This window comes from Eptesicus fuscus, chromosome 3 (assembly GCF_027574615.1).
Source record: "Eptesicus fuscus isolate TK198812 chromosome 3, DD_ASM_mEF_20220401, whole genome shotgun sequence".
NCBI lineage: Eukaryota > Metazoa > Chordata > Mammalia > Chiroptera > Vespertilionidae > Eptesicus > Eptesicus fuscus.
Genome location: NC_072475.1, coordinates 33,004,482 through 33,021,253, shown reverse-complemented (window position 1 = coordinate 33,021,253; position 16,772 = coordinate 33,004,482). Strand labels below are relative to the sequence as shown.

Here is a 16,772-nt window from a genome sequence, read left to right as displayed (position 1 = left end):
GGGCTCCTGGACTGTGAGAGGGCACAGGTCGGGCTGAAGGACCCTCCCACCCAAGTGCAAGAATTTTGTGCACCGGGCCTCTAGTGATATAAGATTACAACAATATCCATTACAATGAGTGGTTTTACCTAAATAGACATAGACAACTACTCCAATTGTTCTCAAACTCCTAAACATGATGTAACATGGTATGCTAATTATACCATGCTCTTTTTGGATAGAAAGTGTCATCTTTATAAAATCAAATTCAAGAACAAATAACTAAGACACATTTTTTAAAAAGCATACCTTTTCATATAAATACATAGTTTCTCCAGCTCGGGCATCCATTTGAATGCTTCCCCAGAACCACTAGGTGAGAAAAAGAACATTTTAATTAAGGATTCGCATTATCAGAAATGCCAAGTGTAATAGTTTTAGAAAACCAATCTCATTTTTTAATTACTTGCCTCTTGCTTGACAACATAAAGTTTCTTTGAAGGTTCAAATGGAAGTTCTTTAACTGTATTCTCTTCAACTATAAGGTGAGTGCACCTTTCATCTCCAACCTGTAAATAGCTACCTCCTAAAGAAAAAATGCATACAAACATATAAATAAGGCAAACTACTTCACACACAAATCCTTTTTCTTTCCTAGAGAGAGGAAGGGAGAGAAAGAGGAAGAGGAAGAGGAAGAAAGAAAGAGAAAAACATCAACTGGTTATCTCCCATACCCGCCCCAATTGGGGACTGAACACACAATCTCGGCACATTTCCTGACCAGGAATCTAACCCGTGTCACTGAAGCAGAATGATGCTCCAACCAACGGAACCACTCTGCCAGGACCAAACCCAAAAATTTTTTAAGAGGCATATTCACCAGGAAGTCATTAGGCAAGAGTGGGGAATAAAATACATATGTAAAACTTTTAAATTATGTCACATTCTACCTTGCATTTCAGTCATTTCTTCCATATTGGTTTTCTCTTCATCTGAAAATCCCAGAAAACTTAAAATGCAATCTTGAAATGGAGGAACTTTAAATTCATTTCTAAAGTCATCAGCTGATGCACAGAAATCCCTTTAAAAAAAGAAAAAAATATATATATACACACACACACACACACACACACACACACATTCTTCTAAAACAGCTTAACTTAAATTCAACAAATTAGGTACATCAATTTCTAATCTTCAAGGTTTTAGCATAATACATTTATTGAAAATATTTTACATCAGATCCTGAAATTTATTTTTAATATATTTTATTGACACCCTAGCTTGTTTGGCTCAGCCGATAGAGAGTCGGCCTGTGGACTGAAGGGTCCCAGGTTCGATTCCAGTCAAGGGCACATGCCCAAGTTGCAGGCTCAATCCCCAGTGGGAGACGTGCAAGAGGCAGCCAATCAATGAATTCCCTGTCATCATCGATGTTTCTATCTCTCCCTCTCCTTCCTCTCTGAAATCAATAAAAATATATTTTTAAAAAATTAAAAAATATATATATTAAAAAAGTAAATAAATATATTTTATTGATTTTTTACAGAGAGGAAGAAAGAGGGATAGAGAGTCAGAAACATCGATGAAAGAGAAACATCTATCAGCTGCCTCATGCACAACCCCTACTGAGGATGTGCCCGCAACAAAGGTACATGCCCTTGACCAGAATCGAACCTGGGACCCTGAAGTCTGTAGGCCGACGCTCTATCCACTGAGCAAAACTGGTTAGGGCAGATCCTGAAATATTAACAAAACTTTAACATTTTAATAACAACAGCTAAAAAAAATTTTTTTTTGCTGTGTCCTCATGTCATCCTGAATTAAATTCTGACAAAATTTGATCATGGGTAATTTTTACAAGATTCAAATTCCTGCTCTGTACATGAAATTTCATGTGTGTGCTAGGGGTTCTAATTTCATTAAATATTAAGTAATGAAGAAGCACAACAGCAAGGAATTACAAGGTTGGAAAGCTTAAAAAAGATTATGAACTGAAATTACCACTTAAAATGTAACCAGAAAAACATAAGAAAAACCATGATCCAAATATCCATTAAGCTATCCTATATAATAAAGAGGTAATATGCAAATTGACAATCACTCCAACATACAAGATGGCCACCCCCATGTGGTCAAAGATGGCCACCCCCATGTGGACACAAGATGGCTGCCACAAGATGGCCAGCAGGGGAGGGCAGTTTGGGAGGGACCAGGCCTGCAAGGGAGGGCAGTTGGGAGGGACCAGGCCAGCAGGGCAGGGAAATTAGGGGCACCCAGGCCCTCAGGGGAGGGCAGTTGGGAGGGACCAGGCCTGCAAGGGAGGGCAGTGGGGGTGACCAGGCCAGCAGGGGAGGGCAGTTGGGGGCGACCAGGCCTGCAAGGGAGGGCAGTTAGGGGCAATCGGGCCAGCAGGGGAACAGTTAGGCATCGATCAGGCTGGCAGGGGAGTAGTTAGGGGGTGATCAGGCTGGCAGGCAAAAGCAGTTAGGGGCAATCAAGCAGGATGGCAGATGAGCAGCTGGGATCGGGCCTAAACAGGCAGTCGGACATCCATCAAGATTGGAAAGGGTGCAGGCTGGGCTGAGGGATACACACACCCCATCCCCGTGCATGAATTTCGTTCACTGGGCCTCTAGTTACCTAATAATTTTAGAATATTTATGATAATCAAAATCATTTCTCAGATGTCTTCCAATTTTCAATATTTCATAATTTTTAACCCTTTGCACTCGCTTGCTTTTTTCTCGATTCCTTTATTCTAATGCTAACCGTGTCGAGTCACACTCGACATCCGAGTGCAAAAAGTTAAAATATATTTTTATTGATTTCAAAGAGAGAGAGGGACAGATAGAAATATCAATAATGACAGAGAATCACTGATTGGCTGCCTCCTACATGCCCCTTACTGGGGATCGAGCCCACAACCCAGGCATGTGCCCTGACCAGGAATAAACCATGTCCTCCTGGTTCATAGGCTGACTCTGAACCACTGAGCCACACTACCCAGCCATAACTTTTTTTTTTATAACTTCACTCTTCCTAACCTTTATTCCCCAAGCTACCCCAAGACTGACTTCATTTTCTTCTATATTAGTTATGAATTTAGGGTTGAAGCACATGGGATTACCTTTATAACATTTAATTCACATAATGAACTACTGAATTGTTAAACACTTACTGTTCATTCCGCCTTTCCCAAGCTTTATAAATCCATTCTGGCTTCATAATTGGAGTACCCAGGCTCACAGCAATCTAAAAATATAAACATTAAACTACTATTAATTTTTATTTTAAATAACTACATTCATGGAAGTTCCAAGCAATTACATACATACTTTTTTTGCAGTTTTAGATCATTATTCATCTACTTTGTAACATAAGCAAAATTAACAGAAAAAAAACAAAAACTCTCTCAATCATACAACTTAGGTTAAAACAAATCCCATGATGTGCAAACCATTTCCTTATTTTACTAGTACTTTAAATAAATGTATCTCTGAAGTTGATGAAGTTCACCTTCATTATAGTTCATTTCTCCTTTCATGTTTACTTCTTTCAAGAACTGACCCCCAAGACAGCACTACAGAAGAAAACATCTGATTAAAAACTTCAGTATGAATTAGAAAGTAGGAATTCCCTGGAATTAACTGAAATTAACATTTGCTACATAAATAAATACACTGATGGAGGGTTAGAACAGAGAGATAAAGTCTCCCTAACATAGATATTCAAGTATAATCTTAACTAAGATTTTAATCCTAATAAAGATACTTTCTCATTTTAATATTAAATCTTAGGAGCATTTTATAAAAACACTAGAGGCCCGGGTATGGTCCCTAGGCCTGGCCTGCAACCAGGGCCATCTTCCCCGGCCGCCCGCAGCTGACCCCGGCCCCCGCTGCCACCCACCCCCGATTACTCATTCACCATTGGGGGATCAGAACCTGATGGCCAGGGGAAGGGACCGAGAAGTCGGCCATTCCCACCTGCTCGCCGGCCCCACCCCCACCGCAGGTGGCCCTCTGTATGTGGGGCGACTGGCAGGGCGGGTGTCTTGGCCTGGCACCACCTGTGTCCCCCGCCACCCACCCCCGGTTCCCTGTTCACCATTAGCCAATTGGAGCCTGCCGGCCGGGGAAAGGGACCAAGAGGTGATCAGTGTGCCTCATAGTGACTGGTCAAGTGTCATTCTGGTCGTTCCACCACTAGGGTCAATTTGCATATTACCCTTTTATTATATACTTTAGTAGTATATAATATATATAGGATATATATAGGATAGCTCTGCTCTGTTCTTATAAAGACCACTTAGATAAGAGTAAAATATGCATGTATCTCTCTCATCACTTCCCAACCCTCCTTTTACTAATGCTCACAGTAACTTTTGCAAATAGTATTCATCTGCCTGAAATGTTATCCATCAACAAACCTCCAAAATCCTACTCATCTTTGAGCACCTAACGCAAGTTCCATTGCCACCTTAAAACCTGAGACCACACTCCTATGATTTAAAATTTTGTGTTCTAGCCGGTGTTCTCAGTGGTTAGAGCATCGGCTCAAGAACCAAAGGGTCAGAGGTTCGATTCCAGGTCAAGGGCACATACCTGGGTTGCAGGTTTGATTCCTGGCCCTGTTGGGGCTCATGCAGCAACCAAATGATATGTCTTTTCCCATCCCCTCTACTCTCTCTAAAAATCAATGAAAAATACCCTCTGGTGAGGATTAAAAATAAATATATAAATAAATACCAAAGTTTACATACCCTGAATTTTTCTCCTTGTGTACAATTTGCCACCAAATGTGTTACTTTGGAATTAAAATCTTTTCGAATAACTCCACCCATGTGATGGACCAATGTCACCAATCTGACCTCAAAAGAAAAATTAAGCAACATTAGCTTTATTAATTTAAATAAAATTTTAAACTATGTTTACAACTTATTTAGCATTAACTGGGTACTTTCTGTTTTATAATGTACATATAGGAATTTTTATAAAGGTATAAACTTTACATCAAAATAATTGAAAGATTTTACTGGTACAAAACTATATAGTGACTAGAGGCCCGGTGCATGAATTCGTGCACCAGTGGGGTCCCTCAGCTTGGCCTGCAGGATCGGGCCAAAACCGGCTCTCCGATATCCCGAGGGGTCCCGGATTGCGAGAGGAAAACAGGAGGTTGGCCAGCCGTGGAGGGACCGTGGAAGGGCTCCAGGGCGTGATTGGCCCATCTCGCTTAGTCCCGATCAGCTGGACCCCAGCAGCAAGTTTTTAACCTACCAGTCAAAGCGTCTGACCCCTGGTGGTTAGTGCACATCATAGAGACTAGTCGACCGATTGACAGGTTGACTGTCTGCCCCCTGGTAGTCAGTGCACGTCATAGTGAGCGGTTGAGCGGCCTTAGCATATCATTAGCATATTACACTTTGATTGGTCAAAAAGCCAACCAGGGGACTGGACATTTAGCATATTAGGCTTTTATTATATAAAATAAGCTAGTAAAGATGATCACACAAAACTCAGTTAATTAAGCTATCTTTCACAGCTAAATAAATTACTTTTTTTTTATAACATGAGGTTATATTATACCAATATTCTTCCCACAAAATTAGAGTAATCCTCCATTACCTCCAACATAGAAACTTACAAATCAAAGAAGCTTCTGTGAGCTTGGCTGGTGTGGCTAAGTAGTTAAGTGTTGACCTATGAACCAGGAGGTCAGGGCACATGCCTGGGTTGCAGGCTCAATCCCAAGTAGAGGGCATGCAGGAAGCAGCCCATCAATGATTCTCTCTCATCATTGATGTTTCTATCTTTCTCTCCCTCTCCCTTCCTCTCTGAAATCAATATTTTCTTTTTCTAAAAAAAAAAGCCCTAGCCAGTTTGGCTCAGTGGATAGAAGATTCCCAGGTTTGATTCTGGTCAAGGGCTTGATCCCTGATCCCCAACACATGTGGTTGGGGCATGTGTGGGAGGCAACCAATCAATGTTTCTCTCTCCTTGTCTCTCTCCCTCCCTTCCACTCTCTCTAGAAATCAATGGAAAAGTAGCCTCAGGTGAGGATTAACAAAACAAATTTTAAAAAAAGAAGTTTCTGTGTATGCTCCAGAGCAGTAAGAATACTTTAAGGCTGAACTTGTGTAACAAAAAAAAAAAAAAAAAAATTGCACTGTGTACACAAAAACTTCAAATAATGTGGCCAATAGGATACTGAAAAGAGTTTAAACAGATTAGACAGTTACTCAATTTTTCTGTTAATTCATATGCTAGCCATCCTAGACAAAATATTTGGGGTTTTTTACAAGGCTCTTCAGAATATTTCTTCACAAAATTTGAAAATGGTATAGGCAGAGTAATTTCTCCTCCAAAACTTTGAAAATAAAACCAGGATACATCATCAAAAAGTGCCAATTTAGAATATTTTTAAATACTTACTAGTTCTTCTTTCTTCCTGAATCCAGTAAAGCATAGTACTAGATTCATCATGCTTGTACAATACAGTGGACGACATGAAAATGGCAAAGGCTGAAGAATAATTTTAAATCTGTGAGCTTTCTTTATAGTAGAAAATGGAATACATCTTTCTCAAGTTAAAATATCTGCCCTCTTATCAATCAACTATCCCAATTCAAAGATTTAGTTGCATTTTTCAATATGCAATAAAAATAGCAAAAAAAATTTGCTAGTTTCACAATAAAATTTCCACAATTCCCAAATCATGCTTGATACACATAAACTAAGCACACTTTATGATTTGTAAATATATTCAAACCTTTAGTTCTAAAATGTACTTTGTCACATGTGAAATATTATCAATAAACAGATTTCTGACTCCATACACTACTGTAAATGCTTCCAATTAAAGTTAAAACAGGTCAAATATTTATAAATACCAGGTATATAACATATAATTGAACCAAATATGCTTCCAATTTTTGAGCTAAAAAAATGGAGGTAATCAAGTAAATATTTTAACCAATTTAACACATATATATCAGAATAAGAATATACAGATATTTAACAGTTAATATATATATATTATATATATACTTAATTTTGGGCTTTAAAATTTTTACTCGGCTTCTGCAAGCAACATTTCTCAACCAAAACAGAGAATTAAAGATAGTCATGTGCTTCTTACTAGTATCTATAACAAAAACACAATGACTTAAGCAATTTTAAGTTAATAAGGCAAGCTTTAGAATGGCAAAACATAGCAATAAAACCAAAGAATAGGGACTAACTCTGCTACAACTCTTATATGTATATTATATATATAGTTTTTATTGCCTAACTTTCAAAGGTATTAGATTTTCAATACTGAAAATTACAATAGAAAAAAAACAAAAGGACTATACACTACTACTATTCCTATTCTAAATATTTCATACTCTCAACAATAAACGGAATTTTCTACTTCTCAATTTGCGCAACATTCAATAATAAAAATTTAACCTGGAAAAGTCATAATAAATGTATATTCTTCTTACCTCTCCTTTTTGTGCACAGTTTAATACTACTGGTGGTCCAATAACTCTACAATCAGTCTTGTATAACTCAGTAAAGACAGGATCCTGGAAGTCCATGACTATAAAAACATTTTCAAATTCTGGAGAATCCAAACTTTCATATTCTTCTACTGATTCCATCTTTACAAAGGGCACTTTAATTTCCTTGATTTTTTTCATGTAGTTATAGAAATAAAATGTATGTATTATAAAATTAATTCATATTAACTCTCTAAGACCTACAAATACCAAAATTTTAATTTTATATTTGTTGAAAACTTAAGTTTTAAATCATACAATAATGAACTTTATATTCAAGAGTGAACAGTCATTTCTTTAGTGGCTGATTTGCATATATATATATATATATATATATATATATATATATATATCCATCTACATTAAGATCTTAAATTTTGAAGATTTCTCTTATAAAGGCCTAAGCTTTGACTTAATAGTCATTATAAATCATCTTGTATGCATATAAAATAAAAATGATGAATTTAAGCACACACATTTTGACAGTAGGATGCATTAAGATATCCGCTATTGCTTTTTCTTCTAACCAAGAAAATGATGTCATACATATGGTTCCTTCTTGTACAAATAAGTCTTTAGAAAAAATAGAAAACTATGGCACTTGAGATCTTCCAAAAGGGCATAGATTAACATAATCATTTCAGTATATATCAGGAAAATAAGAGAAAGATGTGAACTATGTAGGCAGTTGCAGCATGGCAAGGATGTATAAAAAAGCAAGTTACTGTTTACCACTTCATTCAAAGAAAGCAATACCACTGTACATCTACGAAAAAGAATGAAGATATTTAAGTACCTATATGACTTCCATGTAACAAAAAAAGAGAACCATTTAAAGGAAAATTCTGAATGGTTAAATGATTTGGGCTTTCTTTTGTAGGTTGATGTGATGGGCTGAATCATGTATCCCCAAGATTCATGTTGAAACTAACCCCCTTATACCCTAAAATGTGACTGTATATTTGATGATAGGGCCTTTTAAGAGATAATTAAGGTAAAATGAGGTCACATGGGTGAGCCCTAATCCAATCCGTCTTGTGTCCTTATAAGAGGAGGAAATTTGGGGGGGCACACAACAGAGATAGCAGGGAAGTGCATACACAGAAGAAAGGCCATGTGAAGACACAGCAAGAAAGTGGCGGCTACCTCCAAGACGAGGAGAAAGGCCTCAAGAGAAGCCAAACCTTCTAATACCTTGATCTTGGACTCCTAGACCTAGGAACTATGAGAAAATATATTTCTGTTGTTTAATCCACCCAGTGTGTGTTATTTTGTATGGCAGCCCTCACAAACTATTACAGATGGTACAGAGAATTAAATATATTTCATATGCGGAGGCAAAGTCCCTAATGACTGTCAATAATTATGATTTATAATTTGGAAATAAAGCAAGAATTTAGAATAAATATAAAGTTAATGAGAAAAAAGATAAAAGAATTTAGAGAAAAGTATCAGATCTTTGTAAATTCATGATATGCCATTTAAATTTACAATGACAAATGATAAGGATTCCATTATTTGCAATAGATGCAATAGTTTGGGGTTTCAGAAACACCCAAATTTTAGAAATAAATTTAAAATTGTTTCTATTTATCTAGTTTCAGAGTGCACAATATACCCTGCACCTAATTTAGGTCATCACCATAAGTGAAATATAGGAATACAATCAAGGGAAGTGCAGCATGCCACATGCATTGAAATGCTGAACCTACCATATTAACAACACTTTTTATTAATTTTTCATCCGATTTTCCAGGGCAACTTTCTTTTATCTTTATAACTGGTACATCCATTATTTTAATAGTCTGTGGAAAAGAGACTTAAGTATGAGATTAAAACTATAAAATTATTTATAGCCTAATGGAAGAAAAACAGCCTTTTTAAAAAGTTAAAAACTTAAAACTCCATACCTTTAAGGCTTTTATAAGTTCTTCTTGTTTTCCAGCTTCTTGAACCAATACCACTCTTGTTTCAACCTGAGGCATTTCTTCTATTAAAATTAAAATGTTTAAATATGTTTATCAGGAATTAACATCAAAATCAGTAGTTCCTATTCCCATTTTTGGTTATAGCTACTATATTTTCCATCTTTGAGATCATAACATTCTCTAAAATTAAAATACTACTTATTCCCAGCTTATTAAAAAATATTTTGACCACGTTCCATTTTAAGGAAGAGAACATATATACAAACATCAACACTCCTCCTAACCCAAGAAAGCATTCAGTATCTTGTACAATCATCTTCATCAACAGTGCATTCAAATTTAGGAAAGACCCATTTACATAGTGAGGTAAGGGAAGAAGTCTTTTCACCTAACCAGACATAACTGGATACAATCTAGCTAACACTGTTGCAGCTAGATTGCCCTCACATACAGAAAAAGCAATATCCAATATGACTTCCCCTTCAAAGTTGGGAAGCATTAATCCATACAATAAAAAGTGTAGGGGGGTCAGGGAGGGTTAGGGGACGGGAGACATCTATAATACTTTCAACAATAAAGGTAATTTTTTTAAATCTATGTAGTGTAAAGATTGTCAACAAATATTTACAGAATACCTGTACTCTAACTTAAAACAGTGTTACAGTTAAATGATAAAAAGTCTCTAGTTAACAAGTTCAGTATTAAAATAGTGATTTGCAGTTTTAAAGCACATTTACCTTCAACATACAAAGTAGGTCCATTAAGTAAGTTTTCCTTAGAAGTTTCAGTAACTTTAGAATCAAAAATGGAAGAGTCTGCCAAGCTTGTCCTCCCAGCACACGTTAGTACACTATTGTCAGCCATTGTTTGTACTCTTCTAAGTTCACTAAAAAAGAATAAATTCGAATAAGGATACATGAAACAAATATGGTCTTTGGGCAAACTCTGCTTTTATACTAGAGTTTATAAAAAGATTCAGTAAAAGAAAATTTTTTAAAAAAATAAAAATAAAAAGCATCAGCACCCATTTTTCCTAATATTGAACCAAATAAAGTTCACTCTGAACCTCTGTTTCCTCTTCTATAACATAAATACACCAGTACCTGACTCCCTCCGCAGACTATGGTACAAATAACAATCAAAAGTACTCAGGCCGGGCGGTTGGGCATCGACCTAGGAACCAGGGGGTCCCGGTTTGATTCCCGGGACAAGCCTGGGTTGCAGGCTCTATCCCCAGTAGGGGGCGCTGCAAGAGGCAGCCGATCAATGATTCTCATCAGTGATGTTTCTCTCTTTCTCCCTTCCTCTCTGAAATCAATAAAAATATATATATTTTTAAAATTGTCATTTAACCAAAATACTTTCGGCTTCTTTTTAGTTTTTAGGCAATCATCTTTCAGGGTGGGGGAGCTCAATGCAATACCGGGCTATGTAGTTGGTGTAACTGACCACTTTAATAATACTGATAGCATTACAGAGCATGATGATTAACAAGATTTATTTAACCCTTCACACGGGGCAGACAGTGTTCTGACCCTTTTGCTTGTGTTTCTTTTTGTACCTACAACAATCCTAAGAGGCGGGTACGGTTATTGCTTCCAGCTGATAGAGAAACCTGTAACAACCCAAAGAAACCTATAACAGAAAGGTTAAGTAACTTCCCCCAAGTCACAATGTTAGGGGTAAAACTGGGGTTCAAAGCCGGGCTCCCCCCAGAGACTGCGCTTTTAACCACTAAGCCATCCACCTCTGCACCCAAGAGGATGGCGCGCGCGGACCGGGGTTGGGGGGGGGGGGGGGGGGGGGCGGGGTTGGGGGGGGGCGGGGGACAGGGTTGCGGGGGGGGTAGAAGGGAGGCGGATGGGGCGGGATGGGCTGGCGTTTCAAGTACAAACTCAACTGCCCACCGACAGGCCGGCCCAGAAGAATCCTGGAGCGAAACCACTGCGTCCTGAGATAAGACCACGGAGGGTGCCGCGCCGGCCCCGCAGCCGCAGAGGGCAGCGAGGCTTTGCCAAGGCCCCCTTCCCGACCAACCCCCTCCCTCCACCCACCGACTCTTCGGGAAGGAACAGCCAGCCAGGTGAGCGGCGGCGGAGAGCACAGCCACCTGGTGGGCTTCGGGCTCCCACCGCCGCGCCCCGCCGCGCCCCGCCCCGCCCCGGCGCCGGGAGAGCGGTCGTGCAGCTCCCAGAGCCGGGACCCGGCGGCGGTGCCCGGAATTCGCGGTCACCGGGGCGGGGCTGTCGGACCTCAGCAAAGGAGCCCGCTGCTCCCGGGACGCGAGCCCGCTCCCCCTCCCCCGCTCCCACCCAGAGGCCTCACCGCTCTCACACAGCGCCCCGGAAAGTGCCACTTCTTCACACGCCGGTTCCTTTCACCGTTACCGCCATTCCTCGCAGGAGGCAGCCACGGCCAATTCAAAAAGGGAGCCTCTCTCTCTCTAAAAGCCATGCCGATTGGCGCGTGATGTCAACCTCTTTCCCATAGGCTGGAGCCTCCGGAGGGGCGGGGATTGGCCGCTGCCCTCCGCCCCTGATTGGTGGTGCCTGTGTTTCAAATGAACCCAACGTCTCGGACGTCGGGACGTCAGGATTCTGTAGAGAAGTGCCCGGATGTGGCCAGCAGGTGGCGGTGGTGGGTCCCGGGCGCCACTGGGAGTAGCAGGTGTGTCTGTGGCTACCGCTTGTTTACTCAGTAAACAGCCCGTTTCCTGGGGGAAAGTTTGAGCGGATGCGCCTCTCCTACAGCTTTTCCCCCACCCCCTAGAGCCACCAAATCCTCTAAAGGAAATCAGTGCCTCCATAGATGATCCCCCCCCGCCCACACCCCCACTGATGGCTGTGATCTGGAAGAGTTTTCTGCCCGAAGGCTTTCTGCTTTGGCTGTTGGGTGGAAGGTGTGCGCGCAGCAGGGACCGGGACAGGATACCTCGGGCCTCTGCAGGTGCACTTGTTAAATCAGCAACCCGCCTTATTTAAACCCTGATGTACAGCACTGGACTCTGGTCTAGGGAATTTCGTGGGTGATTGGAGTAAGTTCCCTAATATGTCCTGGGCTTTTATTTTCTTCATGTAAGCTTCCATTTGAACAAATGTAAGAATATGTCTGGAGATTCTAGAATCTCCTGGAGCCAGAGTAAATTGCTTCCTGATGCCTTCTCCCCACCCCCCACCGTGAGATCTTTTGTTACTTTCCGCTAAAGCCTAGACAAAAATGTATCGTTTTACCTGTAATAACTATTGTTATTATGAAACCAAAGGTTGTTTTCGCATATTATTTTCTGCATTCTCTGAATACAACACCCTACCTAATAACTATATCTTGAGAAAAGTATGTCTTCCCCAGGTGGGTTTTGCATAGTTCCCACCTCATCACTGATTTACTCAAAAGAAAGGGGAATCCCATTAAGAGGAAGAAGACTTTTGTTACCAATGAGAGGGGGAGAGGAGGAGCCCTCTCTAGAAAAAGATTTCAATCAAGAGACAACGTGTAGGAAAAAAGCAAACAAGAATGTATTGACCGCAGCAAAAATAGACTCAGGTGAGGGAAACCAGGAAGGGCATAGAAGCCGCAGGGGGGCCTAGGCTGGGCTGCCTTAGGTCACCGGGCAGGCAGAGGATAGGGGGCCTTTGCTCCCCTGGGGGCAGGTCTCATGGGGTCCCTTAGAGGTTAGGGGATGTGTGGGAAATGGGGGGAGTGGCTCCTGTGTGCTCCCTGAAGGGAGAGTGCCCTGGGACCCTGTTTTCAGGGGTTTTAAAGGCTGGGCCTGTAAGGGAGCTTTTAGGGGCAGATCAATAGACTATTCATCAGCTTCAGGCTGATGTACCAAAATAAGATTTATTCTCTTAATTTGTCTGCCCTTGGGTGTGGTTGGCAAATGGCACTTAATTGGATTTCTGTTTTCTGTCTCCCTGAATAGGGTGATTTAAGCTATTTACCCTCTGATTGGGGAGAAGTGCACACCATTTATTCTATTAAAAAAATCTTCATTGTTGCCGAAACCGGTTTGGCTCTGTGGATAGAGCGTCAGTCTGAGGACTGAAAGGTCCCAGGTTCGATTCCGGTCAAGGGCATGTACCTTGGTTGCGGGCACATCCCTGCTGGGGAGTGTGCAGGAGGCAGCTGGTCGATGATTCTCTCTCATCGATGTTTCTAGCTCTCTATCCCTCTCTCTTCCTCTCTGTAAAAAATCAATAAAATATATTTTTTAAAAAATCTTCATTGTTGAAAGTATTACATATGTCCCTCAAACTGTTTACTCTTAAGTGTCCTTGGTTTAAGGAAGATAGGATTTACTAGAATGCTGCAAACTATTTAACTATCTGTCTTGGTTTCCCTACCTATTCCCCTCGTCCTAGAATTTTCCTAGCTTCTTACTATTCCAGGGGTCCTCAAACTTTTTAAACAGGGGGCCAGTTCACTGTCCCTCAGACCGTTGGAGGGCCGGACTATAGTTTAAAAAAAAACATGAACAAATTCCTATGCACACTGCACATATCTTATTTTGAAGTAAAAAAAAAAAAAAAAAAAAAAAACGGCAAAAACACCCGCATGTGGCCCGCGGGCTGTAGTTTGAGGACACCTGTACTAGTCCATAACACTTTGAAATGGAACACTTTTGGCCCTAGCTGGTTTGGCTCAGTGGATAGAGCGTCGGCTGGTGGACTGAAGTGTCCGGGTTCAATTCCAGTCCAGGGCACATGCCTGGGTTGCAGGCTCAATCCCCGGTATGGGGTGTGCAGGAGGCAGCCAAGATGGATGATGTTTCTCTCTCTCCCTCTCCCTTCCTCTCTGAAATCAATAAAAAAGAAAAAAGGAAAAAGAAAAAAATTTGAGCACTTGCGAATATCTCAAACAAGTCATGGGGATTTACAATATTTTCTAATTTTGTCAGGACAACTTAGAATACCTAAGAAATTTATAATTCAATAAACAAAACGAGTAAAGCAGTCTAGTTATTATTGATTTCCCTGTTTATAATTGAAGACTATTTGCAGTCTGCCCTTCATTATAAGCTGTGATAACCGTTGTGGCTAAAGAAAAGAAAAACAGTAATTGAAATTTCACTTTGGAATGTGCTTGCATTCTCAAACTAGGGTGTGCCCAACATTCCAAAAATTCTCATCACACTGGTTTGGCTCAGTGGATATAGAGCATCCGCCCGAGGACTGAAGGGTCCTGGGTTCAATTCTGGTCAAGGGCACATACCTTGGTTGATATCCTCAGATGAGGATTAACAACAACAACAACAAAAAAGTCAAAAATTCTCATCACCGAAAATACATTACACCAGTGAGGAGAGCAGCCTTTTTCCCTCATTGGACATGTTTTGCACCCAAACCTAATGACTGAGCACATAGTATCACTGCATAAGTTGTATGCTAGCTTAACAAAAGTTCTGCTTGATTCCTCTAGGGATGTGTGTCACTTTGACTGCCAAATAAACAGGCAGTGCAATCTTATAACATTTCCAAGCCATCTAACCTCAAGCAAGTTATTTAACCTCTGTGCCTGTTCGTCTTTGTATAAAATGGCATGTTCATACTGAACTCATAGTGTTGTTGTGAGGATTAAAAGAGTCCACGTGTGGCATGGCAGGTGTGGCTTGGTGGTTGAACATCAACCTATGAACCAGGAGGTCACGGTTCGATTTCCAGTCAGGGCACATGCCTGGGTTGCAGACTCAATCCCCAGTAGGGGGCATGATGTTTCTATCTCTCCCTCTCTCTTCCTCTGAAATCAATAAAAATATTTTTTTTAAAAAAAGAGTTAATGGCTGAAACCGGTTTGGCTCAGTGAATAGAGCGTCGGTCTGCGGACTGGAAGGTCCCGGGTTCAATTCCGGTCAAGGGCATGTACCTTGGTTGCGGGAACATCCCCATTGGGGGGTGTGCAGGAGGCAGCTGATCGATGTTTCTCTCTCATCGATGTTTCTAACTCTCTATCCCTCTCCCTTCCTCTCTGTAAAAAATCAATAAAATATATTTTTAAAAAATAAAAATAAATAAAAAAGAGTTAATGTGTGTAATTAGAACATACTGTGGCACATAAGCATTCAATAATGTTAGCTATTAATATCACTACTACTTTACTACTACTGTTCTCTCAGCTGAGACCCTGTAACCTGCAGTGGTTCTCAACCTTTCTAATGCCGCGACCCTTTAAAACAGTTCCCCATGTTGTGGTGACCCCCAACCATAAAATTATTTTCATTGCTACTTCATAACTGTAATTTTGCTACTGTTATGAATCGTATGGTCTTAGGCGACCCTGTAGAGCCTAAGACCATTGGAAAACACAGATATTTACATTACGATTCAAAACAGTAGCAAATTCAATTACAGTTATGAAGTAGCAACAAAAATAATTTTATGGTTGGGGGTCACCACAACATGAGGAACTGTATTAAAGGGTCGCGGCATTAGAAAGGTTGAGAACCACTGTGCACCAATGGTTCTCTACATTGCCTTCTCACCCCTGACCATAGGAGCTATGGTAGTTACGTTTCTGTTCCCTTTGCCTCACCTTACTCCAGCCCCAAGTCATCCTCTCCCCGCCCCCCAACCCCCATCAGGCCAATCTTGATGCAGAGAAGACCTCCATTGCATCCTTTTCCTACCAGAAGGTGCACAGTCCTTCTTCTATACCGAATCTAATCTCCCTCTTCTCTTTTAGGGGAAAGGCTTGTGTACTCAAGCTCTCTTATCTTGCCTAGCAGACTTGGCTCTTTTCCTGGTGCTCTTGTCCAGGCTTCTGTCCCTTTCCAAGGCAGGTCCTAGCTAAGATTCCTTATGTTAAATGCTGCACTCTTTCTCCAGGACCCTCCCCTGGAAATACAGTTATTGAATTCATATGTCAAGGAGACAAAACTGTTTAAAAGTATAAGCTAGCTAGGTAGATAGATAAATGAAGATGAGATGTTCCTTGAAGGAATAAACCATTCAGTAAATTCTTAGTGTCATCCACAACTCCTAAGATGCTGAATGAACAGATTTCAGACAAAAAGTACTAAAGGAATGGAACTGAATTTCCGTACTTAGTATACTGAAGTGTGTGACATACTTTCCCCAAGCAATAAAATAATTTCTGAGGTGGGGAAAATGAAATGTAAAAGATTGAATTACTGAGATTATTCCTTTGGAGGATCAACTTCCCCACCTCCATCTCTGAATTGAGTGACAGGCTGGACCATCTTTCCTGACTTCCCTCTCACACTTGCTCTTCTTCCAGTTTATTCCCTCCTCTTTATTCATAGTTTCTTTTTTTCCTTTCCTCCATCCCCCATCCATCTCCATCTTCTTTCTTTTATCTAT

General features: G+C 40.5%; 1 protein-coding gene and 1 long non-coding RNA gene across 3 annotated transcripts in view; one reads left to right on the top strand and one right to left on the bottom strand.

Moving 5' to 3' along the window:
• ECT2 (epithelial cell transforming 2) overlaps positions 1-11,882 on the bottom strand; it is a 62,732-nt gene extending 50,850 nt beyond the window's left edge. For both annotated transcript variants that reach the window (XM_054711254.1, XM_054711249.1), the window contains exons 1-10: positions 11,782-11,882; positions 10,194-10,342; positions 9,439-9,518; positions 7,472-7,654; positions 6,417-6,506; positions 4,745-4,852; positions 3,161-3,234; positions 930-1,060; positions 450-565; positions 289-351 (exon numbers count right to left, since the gene is read on the bottom strand). In XM_054711254.1, coding sequence (XP_054567229.1) covers positions 289-351; positions 450-565; positions 930-1,060; positions 3,161-3,234; positions 4,745-4,852; positions 6,417-6,506; positions 7,472-7,654; positions 9,439-9,518; positions 10,194-10,320 — 972 coding nt within the window. In that variant the 5' untranslated portion in view covers positions 10,321-10,342; positions 11,782-11,882. The remainder of the gene's footprint in view (positions 1-288; positions 352-449; positions 566-929; positions 1,061-3,160; positions 3,235-4,744; positions 4,853-6,416; positions 6,507-7,471; positions 7,655-9,438; positions 9,519-10,193; positions 10,343-11,781) is intronic.
• LOC129147804 (uncharacterized) lies at positions 11,516-12,707 on the top strand. The gene is made up of 3 exons (XR_008555014.1): positions 11,516-11,539; positions 11,947-12,123; positions 12,226-12,707. It is a non-coding gene; the product is annotated as an uncharacterized LOC129147804 (long non-coding RNA).
• The last annotated feature ends 4,065 nt before the right edge of the window (positions 12,708-16,772 follow it).